At 19.6% G+C, this 16,577-nt stretch overlaps 5 protein-coding genes across 6 annotated transcripts in view; 2 read left to right on the top strand and 3 right to left on the bottom strand.

The window, feature by feature from the left end:
- The window catches only part of LOC102672972 (eEF1A lysine and N-terminal methyltransferase homolog), a 10,276-nt gene extending 8,787 nt beyond the window's left edge, over positions 1-1,489 (bottom strand). The window contains exon 1 of the mRNA XM_006611446.2: positions 1,360-1,489. The gene's annotated coding sequence lies outside the window, so the exon portion shown is untranslated. The remainder of the gene's footprint in view (positions 1-1,359) is intronic.
- LOC102673189 (N-alpha-acetyltransferase 60) overlaps positions 1-1,844 on the bottom strand; it is a 3,837-nt gene extending 1,993 nt beyond the window's left edge. The window contains exon 1 of the mRNA XM_006611448.2: positions 1,360-1,844. Coding sequence (XP_006611511.1) covers positions 1,360-1,606 — 247 coding nt within the window. The 5' untranslated portion in view covers positions 1,607-1,844. The remainder of the gene's footprint in view (positions 1-1,359) is intronic.
- Positions 1,845-3,394: 1,550 nt separating this feature from the next.
- LOC102672832 (xylosyltransferase oxt) lies at positions 3,395-7,002 on the top strand. Its single transcript, XM_006611445.2, has 7 exons — positions 3,395-3,737; positions 3,817-4,286; positions 4,459-4,601; positions 4,706-4,872; positions 4,947-5,328; positions 5,404-6,353; positions 6,431-7,002. The coding sequence occupies exons 1-7, from the start codon at positions 3,567-3,569 to the stop codon at positions 6,878-6,880; spliced, it is 2,733 nt and encodes a 910-aa protein (XP_006611508.1). The 5' UTR covers positions 3,395-3,566; the 3' UTR covers positions 6,881-7,002.
- A 1,598-nt stretch (positions 7,003-8,600) lies between these two features.
- LOC102672695 (LETM1 domain-containing protein 1) lies at positions 8,601-10,130 on the top strand. Its single transcript, XM_006611444.2, has 3 exons — positions 8,601-9,323; positions 9,445-9,594; positions 9,715-10,130. Exons 1-3 carry the CDS (start codon positions 8,619-8,621, stop codon positions 9,892-9,894), a joined length of 1,035 nt encoding a protein of 344 aa, XP_006611507.1. The 5' UTR covers positions 8,601-8,618; the 3' UTR covers positions 9,895-10,130.
- Positions 10,131-10,483: 353 nt separating this feature from the next.
- On the bottom strand, positions 10,484-14,805 carry LOC102672478 (zinc finger CCCH domain-containing protein 3). 2 transcript variants are annotated; one of them, XM_006611442.2, is made up of 7 exons: positions 14,593-14,805; positions 13,133-13,973; positions 12,957-13,045; positions 12,467-12,605; positions 12,114-12,272; positions 11,823-12,018; positions 10,484-10,974 (listed from the first exon to the last, which is right to left on the bottom strand). In XM_006611442.2, the coding sequence occupies exons 1-7, from the start codon at positions 14,642-14,644 to the stop codon at positions 10,513-10,515; spliced, it is 1,938 nt and encodes a 645-aa protein (XP_006611505.1). In that variant the 5' UTR covers positions 14,645-14,805; the 3' UTR covers positions 10,484-10,512. The 2 variants fall into 2 exon arrangements, with proteins under 2 accessions (XP_006611505.1, XP_006611506.1); XM_006611443.2 differs by having other exon boundaries at positions 10,484-10,959.
- Positions 14,806-16,577: the final 1,772 nt, after the last annotated feature.

Genomic DNA, 16,577 nt, shown 5'->3' with positions numbered 1-16,577 from the left:
TATTAATATATAAATACATAATATAATATAATATAATATAATATAATATAATATATAAATACAAATATAATAATGCTGGAATATAATATTATGTACATATATTATACATAATTGCTAAAATATATATAAAGTATAATAAATTAAAAAAGAGCAAATTAAACAAATTATATTAATAATAAATTTATTGATATAAAAATAAAATATAACAAAAATATATATATATCTATAAGTTAAAATTTAAAAAAAAAATAGAATAAAAAAATCCAATAATTATCTATAATATTTTTTTTAATATAAATTCATTACATTTATAAATTATGTTTACATTAAATGTAGCTATTTTTAACTATTTTTAAAAAACTTATTATAATCCTAAAAAATGATGTATATGTAATGTTAATATATAAAAATAATAATTATATTTTATCTTTATTTTCTTGTTTAAAATAGATTAATATTACAATTAAATCATAACAATTAAAAAGTTTTAATATAAACTTGTAAAAATTAGAATTTTCTTTTAAAGATTAAATTAAAAAAATTCCAATTTTAAAATAATTAATATAATTTTGAAACATAAATGTGTGCTCAAAAATATATCTTATATACAAACAAATTATGTATATTATACATAATTAAAAATAAAATCTTTTTAAGGATTAAAAAAATAAATAAATAAAGTTTTATAAAGCACATATTTCTATTATTGCATTTCTATTATTGCATATATAAAAACATGAAAATATAAAATAAAATTGTAATACAACTTTCAAATTTTTAAAATACTTCAATATGTTTTGTGAAAACTTTATAGTTAAAATATTTATAATTACATAAAAAGTTATAAAGCACAATATTAAGGCAAATATAATTTATGTCAAAAAATAAAATAATAAATAATTTATTTAAATTAAACATAATAACCGAATAATTAAATATATATATCTAAATATAGATCTAAAATATAAATATATAAATAAATTTAAAATATAAATCTAAAATAAAAATATTTATCTTATATCAATTTATAAGTAATTATTATAATAAAAATTTTTGGAATAATCAAAAAATTAATAGAAATTTTATAAAATCATTCTTCTTGCAATCAAGTGATCTTTTTTAACATCTTTTTTAATATAAATTGGAATAATATACAAATTAAATCGCACTCAAAAAGCCAAAATAATATAGAAATGATATATATATACACATATTAATTAAATAAATTTAATTTACTTAAATTATAAAATATTAAATATAAAACCAAAAAGGATTAATTATATATAAAAAGCATTTGTAAATTACTTTTTATAAGATGTTACATATAGTTTTATTTAGAATTTATAAGAAACTTCGTACCAATAGGGAACCAATCTTGACAGAGTGCTCGTACTTCCTCCAAATCATCTGGACACAGAAAACGTAACTGGACATCACCCAGAACACACAAAGGTACAGTTGCCGGTATCACGGAGGTTTTCTGCTCATTAGATGAATTTCTTGAGGTATTTTCATCCGTGTATTTATGTTTATTTTCTTGAATTACTTTGAAGTCACTTTTTTCAATTTCAGGTAAAATAAGATATCGATTAAAAGATACGGCCATCACGCCACAGTTTTTCTACCACTTCATTAGTCATTTCTCGAACGATGTCAAGCATGTCAGGTTGCATGTAAACGTTTGCTAGTAAACATATTAAGATCCGCAGACATTTTGTCCCCTTCTCTATAATGCTTTATATTTATCTCTCTTTCACATACACTTATTTTCTTTTCTTCTTTCTCTCTATTTATCTTTCTCTTTCACCTTAGATTTCTAATATATGAGATTGAACACAACCTCAAAAATATAAATATAATCTTTTAAAATATATTATATATATACGTTAATAATTTATTATGTGATTGATTTTATCTTATAAAAAAAATTGTAAAAAGAATTAATTCTAAAAATTAATTTAATAAATGATTTATTATGATATGAAGATTAGCGAAAAATTATCATAATATATATGTATTATTACAAAATTTTAAAATGTGAATTTTATAAATATTATTAGTTACAATTTTGTTTTTGCAATCAATTATTAGCAAAAAACATCATTATAAAAATAATAAAAATTAATCATTACTATATTTAAATGATTCTTTTATAGCAATGTTAAATCAAAAATAAAACTATGATAAAATATATTTGATTTGCGTTTTTAATCGATAGAAAGAAAATACCATAATTATTTTATGATGTTATGCTATTGCGTGAATTTGTCTTTAGTTGTAAACTAATTTTATAAACCCTTTCAATATATCGAATAATAAAATGAGAGCGGATTTTTAAAATCTGTTAAACGAATATATGTATAATATATATAAATATATATATATATGAATACAAAATATATATTATTCAAATATTTGTTAGTTTATTCGATTAAGTAAAAGATAATCGAAATTCGAAAAAGCATATTCTACTCGAAAAATTTCTAAAATTCATTTATTGTGAAATGAATTAAATTAACTGTTTTTAATTAGGACACAGGATTTTTAAAAAACATCGAAATCTCTCATATGTTCTGTTTTATATTTCTATTCTCAAAAAGATCGTAATTTTTAAAAATTACTCTATCTTTTTGGCATATTTTTTTCTCACACATATATATTATGTCAAAATATGTACAAAACTTAACCTACCATTAGGTCAGAAGAAAGAGCCAAATTCTGGGACGAGAATTAGAAAATAGAATTCAACGAAAGATTTTACAGAAAAAAAAAACAATTATTGAGCATTGAACTAAGCGTGAAATCTTCTGTAGATTTTGGAACAGTGTTATAAATAAAAATATCAAATAGCAAAAATTCAAAGTTTTATTTTAATCTCCCGCGCATTTCGATGAACAGAACAGATCAGTGCTCCATAGGCACTAATCCCAAATTTTTATAAATCTATAACAATAGAAATACGCCAACAAAGCAAAAACATAAAAATTCCTAGTAATTTCCTATATATTATTTAACTAGAAATTTTCTATAGAAAATAAATTATGGTGGCATTATTGTGATTTGATAACTAAATGTATATTGTCATGAAGTTATCTTTATAATGGAGATATATAGATTTTTATGTATATATATTTAATTTATAACAATAAATAATGTTATTTGAAACAATATTGCTTCGCATAATACTTTTTTGAAACTTTTATGTCTATATCCTCATTTAATTAAAAAAATTTGAGAGAAATGGGTTTAAATGTATGTTAATGATGTAAATGAATATTTGAATTGAAATACTATATTGAACATACATTTTATATTTTGTTATTATCTTTTAGTAATTTATTAATGCTAAATATATATGTATAAATATATATACATATATATATATATATATATATATATATATATAAAGGACGTAACGCAATGCATGTAATATTATATATAATATCGAGCGTTTGAGTGAAATATGTTCTTCATATTTTATAAAAGATTATCTGTTAAATTGGATTATGACAGATAAAATTAAACAAAATTCGAACGATTTAATTATATAAATTAAAACGATAAAAATGGTTATAGCAAAAAATCATTCAATAAGTCGATCTTCTAGTTGTTTACGAAAGTATCGTATATTGTTTGTATTTGGTATTACTGTGCTATGTGTACAAATTTATTTAGCTCATACATTTTTTGGTTTGGAAATTCGAAATCGAAAATTTGACCGATTATCTTCAGAAGATGTAAGTTTTATTATTTATAACATAACTATTGATTAGTAATTGCATTATTAGTATCATAATATAAATTTTTTTAATATAGGATTCATCTCAACTTGCAGAAGATGAAGGTTTACCAAAAGGTTTACGTCAATTGAAGCTTCCACCTGATAAAAATAGTAATTCAAATAAGATTTTACAATTTCAGCGAAACCGTACTACTAGAATAAAATTAGATCGTAAATCATTAAATTTTACTCCACCTTGTGAATTTACTGGCAGAGAAGCAGTGAGTGCTGTGACACGTGCACAAAGTCAAGTATGCAAACAACGCATTGTCAATGTGACGTGCCTTAATCAACAGGGATTATTATACCCAGAGAGAATACAGTCTCTATGCCCTCATTCTCCAGGATTTATAGATAAACCAGTCAGTTTAGGATGTTTTAAAGATGATAAGACATTAAGAATACTTTCTGGTTATTACAATGTTTTTAAAGGGAACAATTCTCCAGAACGTTGTGCTTTCTTATGTCTTCAATCAGGATATATATATGCTGGTACTGAGTATTCGTAAGTATTGTAAATATTTCATATTCTTAAATTAAGTATTATTTTCTGTTTTTAATAAACAATATCAATATTATCTTTATTTCGTTGTATTTAGTAAAAAAATTTGAAATATATAATATTGAATATGTAATATTGAAATATATTTAAATATTTAATGAATATTTAATTTTAGTATCGAATGTTTTTGTGGAATGGAAAAACCATCTCAATTAAAACGCTTACCAGATTCTAGTTGTAATATGAAGTGTTCCGGTAATCCAAAACATTCTTGTGGTGGATACCTAACAATTAATATATTTTGGACTGGAATTCAGAGTAAGGAAAAATTAATATAAAGAAAATAATAAAAAAATTATATAATTATATTTATTATGTAATTTAAATAATATAAATTTATAATATTTTTTTTTACTTCACAGGATTTAAGGCACAAGAAGCTCGAAATGCAAGTATAGAAAGTGAAAATGAAAAATCTGTTCGAATAGCATATTTGTTAACAGTAAATGGCAGAGCCAGTCGACAAGTGAGACGACTTATCAATATTCTTTACCATCCTTCACATTTATTTTATATTCATGTTGATGCGGTAATTAAACAACTTTTTTTTTTTGATAATATAATAAAAAATATTTTATCATAATTCATATATATTATATTTAGCGACAAGATTATCTTTATCGAGAAATGTTAGAAGTGGAAAAATCTTGCAAAACAAATAATATTAAAGTGGCAAGGGGAGAAAATTTAAGACATGCAAGTATTTGGGGAGGTGCAAGTCTTTTAACAACTCTCTTGAAATCTGCACAACAAATGCTTGCACATCATCATCATTGGGATTTTCTTGTCAATTTATCAGAATCTGATTTTCCTATTAAAAATAATGCACAATTAATTCAATTTCTTAGTTTGAATAAAGGTATGAATTTTGTAAAATCTCATGGAAGAGAAGTTCAACGTTTCATTACTAAACAAGGTTTGGACAAGACTTTTGTAGAATGTGACACACGTATGTGGAGAATAGGCGATCGTAAATTACCAGATGGTAAATTTTTTTTTTATTTATATTTGATATCAATTGTAATATTTTTAATTTATTATAAAAAATTGTTTTATATAGGTATACAAATAGATGGTGGTAGTGACTGGGTAGCTTTAAGCAGAGAATTTGTAGAATATGTTGCTAATTCAAATCCGGATGCATTAGTAACTAATCTCTTAAAAGTGTTTAAATACACTTTGTTACCTGCCGAATCTTTTTTTCATACAGTTTTACGCAATTCAAGATTCTGCAATACATATGTAGATAATAATTTACATGTTACTAATTGGAAAAGAAAATTAGGTTGCAAATGTCAATATAAAGCTGTGGTTGATTGGTGTGGTTGTAGCCCAAATGATTTTAAACTTGAAGATTTCAGCAGAATTCGAAATACAGTAGATCGTAATTTGTTTTTTGCTCGAAAGTTTGAATCTATTATTGACCAAAGAATTATAGACAGAGTAGAAGAATGGTTATATCCTGAGAATTTAAATAAAACTATTAATGCAAAAGGCTATGATGCATATTGGCAAAGTTTATATCATACAGCAGATTTGAGTCCTTTAACAGATGATGCATTATTGACTATTTCAAATTCTTTAGCAAGATTAACTTTTCATAAATTAAATATAAATTACAAAGATATCCGTCTTTTGGAAACAACTGCCTATTTTAAACAAAACCAGTTTGTTGGAATATTAATTCTTGCTGAAGCTACAATACAACAACAAACTGTTCCACAGGAATATTTAGAAAGAGTAGAATCTTTGATCTATTTGAGACATAATTTTTCTACTAGTAGAGAATGGTTGGGAAAAATACAAAGTTTATCTGTTAATACTGATTATGATCAAAAAGAAAAAACATTTAGAAATTTAATGGGAAGCATAGGACCATATTCATATCCAATTTTATCATATGAATTCGATACTGGAATTACGACGCCACAAAATATATCAATATTATGGGTAGACCCTTATGGTCGATTAGCATATGTTAATTATATACAGCTTGAAGAAACAGCACTAGTAAATATAAAAATTCTTTATTTGATTAATTTATATTTGATATTTTTTTGAATGATTAATATTTTATTTATTTTCAGACAGGGTATATTAGACCACAACTTAATGAACATCTAGTTGTGGGTACTTGGCATCTATTTTTAGTTGCTGATTCTTTGTTAGCAGCAAAAATGAATTTTTTAGTGACCCCTTTAGGAAATTGGAAAAATAAAAAAATTGATGCAGAGAAAGCTAAAGAAGTAAATAATGCATTTGGTGATAATTATCATATTAGTGCAGAAATCAATAAAAAATGGTCATATTTATTAAATTCTGTACATTTTTATAAACAATCTACATATATAAAAGATAATGAAAACAAGATTAATTCTAACTTGGATCAATGGATAGATAAGTTAGTACAAGAACATTATGAAATTGATAAAATATGTAATGCTAATAATACTAAATTAAAATTACAAAACTGTATTAATACTTACTGGAGTTCATTGAGTCCAGATTCAAAGGCTGATATCAATAACCTATGTTAAAACTATTAATTAGTTTACTAAATATGTGCCATTCTTAATATTTTTAAACAATATTTTAACTTATTAAATACGTGTAAAGGTTAATAATCTTTTTAGATATTTTTATATCAAATACATGCTATACATATTCATATGGTCTATTTTAAAAGTATTTTATATCCTGAAACTAAACAATTTTTAAAATAACATAAGGTGATTTTTTTATAACTTCCTTTGCATATTAAGATTTCAGTAAATTTTTTATTATAAAATGTTTTTTCTATATATATACAAAATTTTGTTGTTATAGTTGTGTCAATATATAAAACTAGAAGATTTTTTTTTTCTAAGAAATTTATATGCAAGTTATATAAAGTTTTGAAAATTTAAGTTTGAATTTATGCATAAAAATAGAATATTTATTTAAAATTTTTATTATTAAAAAAAATAATTAATCTTTTATTATATAATTATATAATAAATATTTTATAATATAATTTATATTTTATAAATTAATATTTTACACTCTAAATGAAATTTATAATTTTTCTATATAATATGGATTACATTCCTATAAATATTACTACATGTGCCTTCAATTTTGTTAATTATTAAAAAATTAAGATTTCAATAACAATTATGCGTATATATTGCTAAATGTTATTTAAAAAATGTTCACTATTTAAAAAAAGAATAAATTAAAATTACTTTGTTTATTGTTATAAATTTTCATTTAAAAATAAATTTATTAATATTTTTTATTTTATGTAATTTATCCTTATAATTGCATATTAATTATTAATTTTTTTTGTAATAAATATAAAATAACGCATAAAGATATCTATGTTATTATAATTTATAAATAGCAAAAATAAAAAATCAAATCAAATTAAGAATTGTTTTATTATAATTTGTCTATTATTCTGAAATTAAAATTAAATACTATTAAATTTTTTTTATTAAAATATATTGATATAAAAGTATAAACTTACATTTATGTCAAATTTTAAAATTATAAATATATCATAATATATCATATATAAATACTATTTAATATTTTATATACTATAATAATTAATATTTTTTTATATTTTATTTTATTTATTCATTCATTCGAAACTTTTTCTTAAAAATAAAAATTTAAGTTAAAGAAATTCAAACATTGATTTTTATGAATTTATTATATACATCATGTGATAAGCCTATACGATGCAATTGGAAATGTGAAAAGTTGATTAAATAAATATAAGTTTCAAAAAAATAATTAGAATTATAAAATTTTCAATAATATCAGAATAAAAAGAAATAAAAAATATAAAAATATATTAGTAATTCTAAAAATTATTATAAATTTAAATCTAATTTTTTATTTGTGGTTAGATTTAGTTTTTTTTAATAAATTGTCAATTCATATATTATATCAAATAAATATAATAAATATTGAATACATGAAATTATATAATTACATAATTTAATATTCATAACATATTGTAACAATTTTACAAATAATAATCTTATAAGATTAAAAAATTTTGTTTGATATTTTTACATTATGAAAAAACAACATAGATATTATTGCGATATATATAATATATAAATTAAAAAATATTACATAAGTCAATAATTAGTAAATAAAAATATACTAACTTTTCGTTTTTTTAGAAAGAAAAAAAATTTTTAACATTACAATAATATCAATTTAAAGTGAAATGAAATAAGATGTAATATAATTATAAGTGACATAAATAAAATCATAATAATGTATAGATTAATACATCATCAAAAATTTATTTTTCAAAATCAAAGGATTTTACCTTTTACATATACTTATATGCGATATCAAATACAACAAGAAAAAAAGATAGAAAAACATAGAATATCTAACATCAAAGAATATTGGTTTAATAAATATATAAATTATATTAAAAATTATGATAAAATATTGGAAAAAAGATTTCCAAAGACAATGCATGTATATCGTATATTTAGCATCGGTACCAAAGATTTTATTCAAGATACAAAAAAATTTATCCAAATAAAGACAAAAAATATTGATACTTTAACTGCTGATGAGTTACAATTATCATATACAGTGCCTAAAGATATTGTAAAGTTATTTCCTCTTTTATTAATATCTGCTCTTCCTTTTACAAATTACATCATCTTTCCTTTAGCATATTATTTTCCAAGATATCTTTTAACTTCTCATTATTGGACATTACAACAAAAACTTGAATTTATGCTATTGGATCATAAAAAAAGATTAAAACATAACAGACCATTATTTAGATGCATGCAAGCAGAGCTTCATAATATTAAAGATCACAAATTGAAATTAAAATGGAGTGGTATTATTGCATGTCTTGGCAGTGGTACACATCCTAATGTGAAAGATATTATTGCCTGTTCTGAATTATTTGCAAATGAACCATTTTCATTAAATAGCCTTAAAAGGAAACATATAGTATGTTAATATAATTTAAATTAATTATATATGCTATTCAATTACATTATTAAATTAATTTAAAATAAATTTTGTTTATTTCTTTTAAATATATTAAAAATAATTTTAACTTATATTTTAGAAAGAATTACTTAGTATTCATGATATATCTTCTTGGAAACTTTTTAAAAGAAGGAAATTAAAAGAACGGAGTATGTTAATAAAACGAATGGATCAAACTCTGCAAAGAGAAGGTGGAACTACAACAATGTCAAATGATGCAATACGTTGGGTGTGCATAAAATAATAATTTGTTAACTTTCGTTTTTTTTTAAAATTATTTATTTAATGATTTGTTTACATATTATTTTACATTATACTTATTATACATATTCAAATTGTAAAATTTTAGGCACTTTCATTTAGGGGTGTAAATCCTGCAAATATGTCTTTAGAGAGTATGAGAAATTGGCTTGAACAATGGTTTATAATATCAAATACAGTTAATGAAAACACACTTTCATTGTTATTACATTGTCCAATATTGTTGGCATACAATCATCCTACTAACTGGATTCTTGTGTACAGTTAAAACTGCTATTAAATTTGTTTTTTATTATAAAAAGATACATAAAAATTGTAACAATACAAAGCTTAAATATTTGAATAGTTTGTATAAATTATTTTAAATAATATTATTTAATTTCAATTTTTATTATTATATTATTTTTTATAACATATATATGTTGTGCATATATACACATAATAATATATATATTATGTGTAGATGTAAAATGTATGTATGTATGTAAAATGTATTTGTCAGAATAATTTCTTCTTTATCTAATAATAATTTATTGATTATTCTTTTTTTTTAATGATTCTATTATTTTAATCAAACAAAGAAAACAAGACTGTATATAAAATAATAATAATTATTTATGTATAGATAAAATACTCTTATTTTGTCAAATATATATTTTTCATTTGTGTACACATTACAAAATATAAATCTTATTTTTTGTATATATTTGAACATAACATAATACAAATGTAACTTTTTTAATAGCTATAAGTATAAACTTTATTATTAGCTAAAACGTAAATTTTTTTATCAAATTACACAAATATGATATGTCATTTGAAATAAATAGATTCTAAGGCAGACTTTAAAAAATATCGAAAGAATTTTATAAGTAATCTATTTATATTAATCAATAGGTATATAAGCAGGCAGAACACCAATTGGAGGACGTTTCAATACTTTTGGATCAGAAACTGTTTCTGATTCATCTTCTATTATTGTTTCTGAATTTGTGTTATCAGATATTTCAACTAATGTATTAGAATGAGATATAAGCTCTATATTTTTCATAAGTTTAATTTTTTTCATAATACTTTCTCTTTTCTTATCAAGAGATTTATTTAATGAATCTGCTTGTTCATAATATCTAAGTCGGTTTTCATTATTAGAGGATGAAGTATCTTTTATAATAGGTGCTGTTGCCTGATTATTATGTATGTTGTACTTTCTTTTTAACTGGTTTTGTTTCTTAGAAGATGATTGTGATTTATGTGGATAAGGACAATGCTTACCTTTACTGCATTTTTTTGTTTTTTCGAACTCAGGACATAAATTTTCATGACGTTGCTTACACTGTAAAAGAAGATACTACCAGGTTTCTTAAAATATTGTCTTTTTTTTAATATATATCATTAATATATTATAAAATGAAATTAATAAATAAAAATATTCAAAAATAAATATTTAAAAACATTCGTTCATAAAATAAAACATAAATTTTTTAATATTAAATATATATTATATAGTATCAAATATGTTTTTTCTTTTAACAAAATATATTTTAGTTTATTATCGAAGAAAAAAATATTAATTAAAATTTAATTTGTTAATATATTAGATAACTTTTGGAAAATCAATTCTAGAAATCAAAATAAACATAATTGATATATAATTGATATACAAAAATGTCGGTTGAAGATTTATTTATTAATCATAAGTAATTAATTTAAAAAGATAGAAACAATAATTTTCCATTATATCACCATTTGTTTTATACAATGCAAATTTAAATTGTTTATAAATTAATAAATAAACTCCAACTAATATTTTTTATATTTGATCCTTAAAATCAACCTTTCAAAAAAATTCCCACAAATATATTATATTAAATATTCTCTCTCTCTCTATATATATATATTTTTTATATAATGTTACTTTTAATATTCTATTTTTTATATTATAATATTATATTATAATATCTTAAATATATATTAATGTTTAATTTTTAAATTAATCAACATAATTATTTAATATAATTCACTATAATGTGTTTTTATTAAAAGAAATTTGAAGAAATAAACATAAATAATAAAAATGAATTATAATAGAATATTAAAAGAATATTAAATATAAATATTTAAATTCATACATTAATTCTTATTTAAATAATAGTAGAAAATTTTTTTAAATAAAAAAATAAAAAATATTGCACTTACCTCGCTACCTTTGACACAATATCCTTGTAAGAAATCTATACAAATTGGAGTACTGGAAGAAACTTTGATGTGACGATAAGGACAAGCATCCCGCGTACAGCAACCTTCCAAGAAATACTTGCAAGTTGGCATCTTTTCTGGACCTATATCATGAGATAGTGGACATTTATCCAATAAACAATTTCCTTGAAGAAATCTGAAATAAATTTTCTTAATTAAACAAATATTTTTTTATGTATATATATATATATATATATACACATATATATACATAAAAAAATAAAATTTTACTTTTTACAAAGAAAAATTTGCTTTTTATCATGACGTTTTACACAAATTCCTTTTTCATGATTTGAACAGTATCCAAATTTTTGAAATATTAAACATGGTTGATTATTTTTTTGCATTTTGTTGCGTAATATTTGTATACTTTTTTGTTTGACTTTATTACTGCAAATAAAAGAATATTATTAATATTGATATATAAATTTATAAGATTTTTAATAATATTACATTATGCAATAATATAGTAATAAAAATTCAATATAATATAAAAGATAATATTTTAAATAATTAACAAAATAAAAATAAAAATTAAGATATAATATAAGAATGATAAAAATATATAATTAATAATTACATACCTTATAGTATTCCTATAATTTATTTTTTGTGATGAATTAGATAACTTAACTCCATTCGTTGTATTTATTGTTTTTGTACTTGAATTTCCTGATGTTTCTTTTATAGATCTTACTTTACATAATTTTTTTCCATTAGTGGCTGTAAAAAATTTTGAAATTTATTGATTATTTTTCTGAAATTAGAATTAACACACACTAGAACTATCAGTCTATAATATATATAGTTTATAATACCTAAATATTTATTTTATATATAAATGATAATAATTAAATAAAAATAAAATCACATAAAAAAATAAGATATATTTATATATATATTTATATATATTTTTTTTATTTTTTATATATAATTATATTTCTATTTCAATAAAATAATATTAATTTTACTAAAAATACTTTCATATTTTCAATAATTAAAACAAAAAATATGAAATGAAAAATATTATAAAAATATTATTATTCGTATTTGATGTTTTATATTATAACTTACTTTTTACTCCGTAACTGTTACGTACTAAGTGATTTTTAGAAGATTTATAAACAATTCCTCCAATTGTTATTAGTTCCATTTTATTATTGCTATAGAATATTTAAATTAATTTTTAATATATAATCATAAATTAAAACTATTTAAAATTTCAAAAATATGCTATTACAAATACATACACAATTTTTTTTGGACTAAGAGTTGCTTGTTCTCTAGTACTTGTTCTTTTTGGTATAGTTCGATCTATTCTGTATTTGTTTATTTTAGGTTTCAAAACTGGTAATTTTATGAAATTAGTATCTTTTTTAATTGACTGTTGTAAAGTATTTATTATTTTTGTTTTCATAATTTTTTGAGACATAGGTTTAATATTTTTTATTATTGAATTTGAAGATTTTTTAATCTTACAAAGTTCAATTTGTGGAGTACTAAAAGATTTTCTTGACCCTCGCCTTATACGAACAAGTTTTCTTTGAGATAAAACTACAATATTAGAATTATTTATTTTTTTTTGATTATGATTAACCTTTGGAGAATTTGTACTTTTAACAAGTTTTAATCTTGAACAAACAGGATGAGTAATATTTTGTATCATTATTTGTTTATGTTCTGTTGGTTTAGATTGTACAGAGGAAGACAATTTTTTCATTAATTTTGGATTAACATGAACTGATTTTTGTATGGAATTTGTATTTGTTATATTTACAATATTATTTTGTACATTTTCATTAGAATTAATAACATTCTTCATCATTTTTGGATTAACATGTACCAAGGATTTTATATGTAATTTTGGATTAATATAAATTGAAGAATTTTGAGGTTTAAAATTTGGATTAATATATACATTAGTACTTGTTAATGCATTGCATGAATTATTAGATGTTTTAGGTAATTGTTGAGACTTATGAAATAAATTTATATATTTCTCAGATTTTGTAAAACTTAAATTCTGATTTGTAATAGGTTCTTCCACATATAATTTATCTGATGATTTTTTCTTATGATTTTCTATTAAACCTAAAATAAATATAAAAATAATTGAGATTATTAAATTGTATCATTATTAAATTTATATTAAATTTGTATAATATAATAATTCTAGATTATAAATTATTATTTACAAATATATACATGTGTATACTACTATAATCCAAATTGGTAGAATATTATTTTATAAAGTATTCTCTATAAAATTTTTATTTTTCTATCATAATCTTTTTACTTTATAATTAAAAATAAAATGATCAGAATTAAATATAATTATTTAACGAATGCCACTAAAATAAAAAGCATTAATAATAGGAAAATATATTATAAATATAAAAAATATTATAAAAATGAGAAATAAATGGAGTAAAAATATTAATTGACATAAAAAATAAGAAATTATAAATATACATTGTAATTATCATAAAAGTAACCTTAAAATATTATTTTTTTATTATTTTCATTCTTTAATATTTTATTCTAATATTTATTTATACAAAAACATAATTATTGAAATAATATTTAGAATAAAAATAGAATATGATTTTATTTTTTTTTTTTAATTTATATGTATATCTAATTATAATATTTTAAATATATTAAAATACATGTTTAACACTAGAATAATTGCACAAAATTATAAACTTACGCGTTAAATAGTGTATTTCCTTGATTAAACTTTCATCCATATTTAGTAGCATAAAATGTTTTTTGGTTACCTGTTTTTTAATAAATGAAGGAAGAGGAATCAAAAAAAATAACTTCGCACAATAAAGAAAATTATTTCATAAATCACTGTATTTTATAAATCACAATACATTGACATTCGTTTTGTTATAGCACGGAAATAAACTATTTAAAAACAGATGTCGCTTTATGAAAAATTACTTAAAAAACACTAGCACTACATGTGAACAATACATGAACTATTTTCTATTAAAATTAAACAGCGGGATATTTTAATTTATAGTTTTAGTTTTTTCGCGAATAATATAACAATAATATTTATAATATATATTATAAATTTAAATATGAATTATATATATTAGATTAGATGAATTTTAAAGATTTAATAAAGAATATTTATAGAAAGATATTAAAATTGTAAAAAGATACAAATATGTAACAATTAAATATATAAAAAATATAAAAAATATATCTAGAAATTTTTAATTAAAAATTCTCAATTTTTACTTTTTTTTTATCATTTTTAATATGTAAAAATAACTTTAAATTTTAATTTGTGTAATATACATATAATGTACAATTTAAATTATTCATTTATTAATTATACATTATTATTAGTATTTTAATTTTCTTTTTATGTAATATAATGATAATAAAATAAAATAGAAAATAAAGATTTATATTGCACACATATATTGCACACATTACTTAATAAACTTTGTTAATTTAATAGAATTATATTAAATTAAAAATATTATTATAAACTATTATTTGTTATATTTATTTATATTATAAAAATTATAATTATAATTATATTTATATTTATAATTTTATTCAATTATTAATATTATATGGATAATAATGATTAAAGAAAGAAAAAATTGAGTTAGTATTAATGATTTAGTATATTAAAATAAAACAACGAAAATAAATATTTTATTATTAATTTTATTAATTTTTTTATTAATATAAAAAATATATATATATATGGAAATAAATATATAATAATGAAATTAAATATGGATCTTATTATTAATTTAAATTAATTACTTTAAATTAAACATTCTTTAAATCTTAATTATAATTTTATATAATGTATGATATATTTGTACAATGTACATAACTGTGTACAATACAATTATTATTTGGTAGAATTAAAAAATATAATAAATTCAAATGATTTCAGTTTAAATAATTCGCGCTTTTTCATAATGCTTTCTTCAATTTATACGCAAACGCAAACAATATTGATCTGTATCCATGAATATACTGGGTCATATAAAAGCTCTGTAACTTATCTTTAAACTTATATAGATATACCACTTGTCGTACTCAAAGAGATACTCTTTTTATGAAGAAAGAACTAAAGATTATTTTACGTGTATAGAGGTTAGTAGTGATGTACTTAATTGTACTTAATTTTGTTTTTTGTGTAAAGAGATTTTATTTATATTTGATTTTCGTAAAAATCTATACGAAATTTCATTTTATTCATTTTAAAAATTATATGTATATTATATATATATTACACTCTTCAAATAATATTTTTTAAATTACGAATACATTTAATTAAATTATATAACTATTATGTATAATGTATATTATGTATAATTTTTATGAAATAAAATTTATCATTAATTAAATGATTAATTAAAGAAATTAAATTTATCATTATTCGTAAGAATTTATATAACAGTAATGTTTATATAATATAATATTGTAAATATAAAATTATAACAAAATATTAAAAATGGTAATTATATATATATTACTGCAAATTTTTATATTTTAAAAANATTATTTATTATAATAAATAATGATATAATTATCATGAAATTACTCAAAACAATTCTCTTATAATCTTAATAAAATTAATATATAAAATATATTGTATGTATATAAAATATTAATATATATTATATATATTATATATATTTTGAAATCAAT

The sequence above is a fragment of the Apis dorsata genome, unplaced genomic scaffold, assembly GCF_000469605.1.
Source record: "Apis dorsata unplaced genomic scaffold, Apis dorsata 1.3 scaffold_88, whole genome shotgun sequence".
Lineage (NCBI taxonomy): Eukaryota > Metazoa > Arthropoda > Insecta > Hymenoptera > Apidae > Apis > Apis dorsata.
This window is presented reverse-complemented; position numbering and strand designations above follow the sequence as displayed.

Bases quoted from the DNA above. Each gene is read 5' to 3' on its own strand.
- LOC102672832 (XM_006611445.2), top strand. From the start codon at position 3,567: ATGGTTATAGCAAAAAATCATTCAATAAGTCGATCTTCTAGTTGTTTA. The intron at 4,287-4,458 runs GTAAGTATTGTA...ATTTAATTTTAG, and splicing joins TATGCTGGTACTGAGTATTC to TATCGAATGTTTTTGTGGAA. The intron at 5,329-5,403 runs GTAAATTTTTTT...TGTTTTATATAG, and splicing joins CGATCGTAAATTACCAGATG to GTATACAAATAGATGGTGGT.
- LOC102672695 (XM_006611444.2), top strand. From the start codon at position 8,619: ATGTATAGATTAATACATCATCAAAAATTTATTTTTCAAAATCAAAGG. The intron at 9,324-9,444 runs GTATGTTAATAT...CTTATATTTTAG, and splicing joins GCCTTAAAAGGAAACATATA to AAAGAATTACTTAGTATTCA. The intron at 9,595-9,714 runs GTGTGCATAAAA...GTAAAATTTTAG, and splicing joins CAAATGATGCAATACGTTGG to GCACTTTCATTTAGGGGTGT.
- LOC102672478 (XM_006611442.2), bottom strand. From the start codon at position 14,644: ATGCTACTAAATATGGATGAAAGTTTAATCAAGGAAATACACTATTTA. The intron at 13,046-13,132 runs GTATGTATTTGT...AATATTCTATAG, and splicing joins CTTAGTCCAAAAAAAATTGT to CAATAATAAAATGGAACTAA. The intron at 12,273-12,466 runs GTATGTAATTAT...TTTTATTTGCAG, and splicing joins AATTATAGGAATACTATAAG to TAATAAAGTCAAACAAAAAA.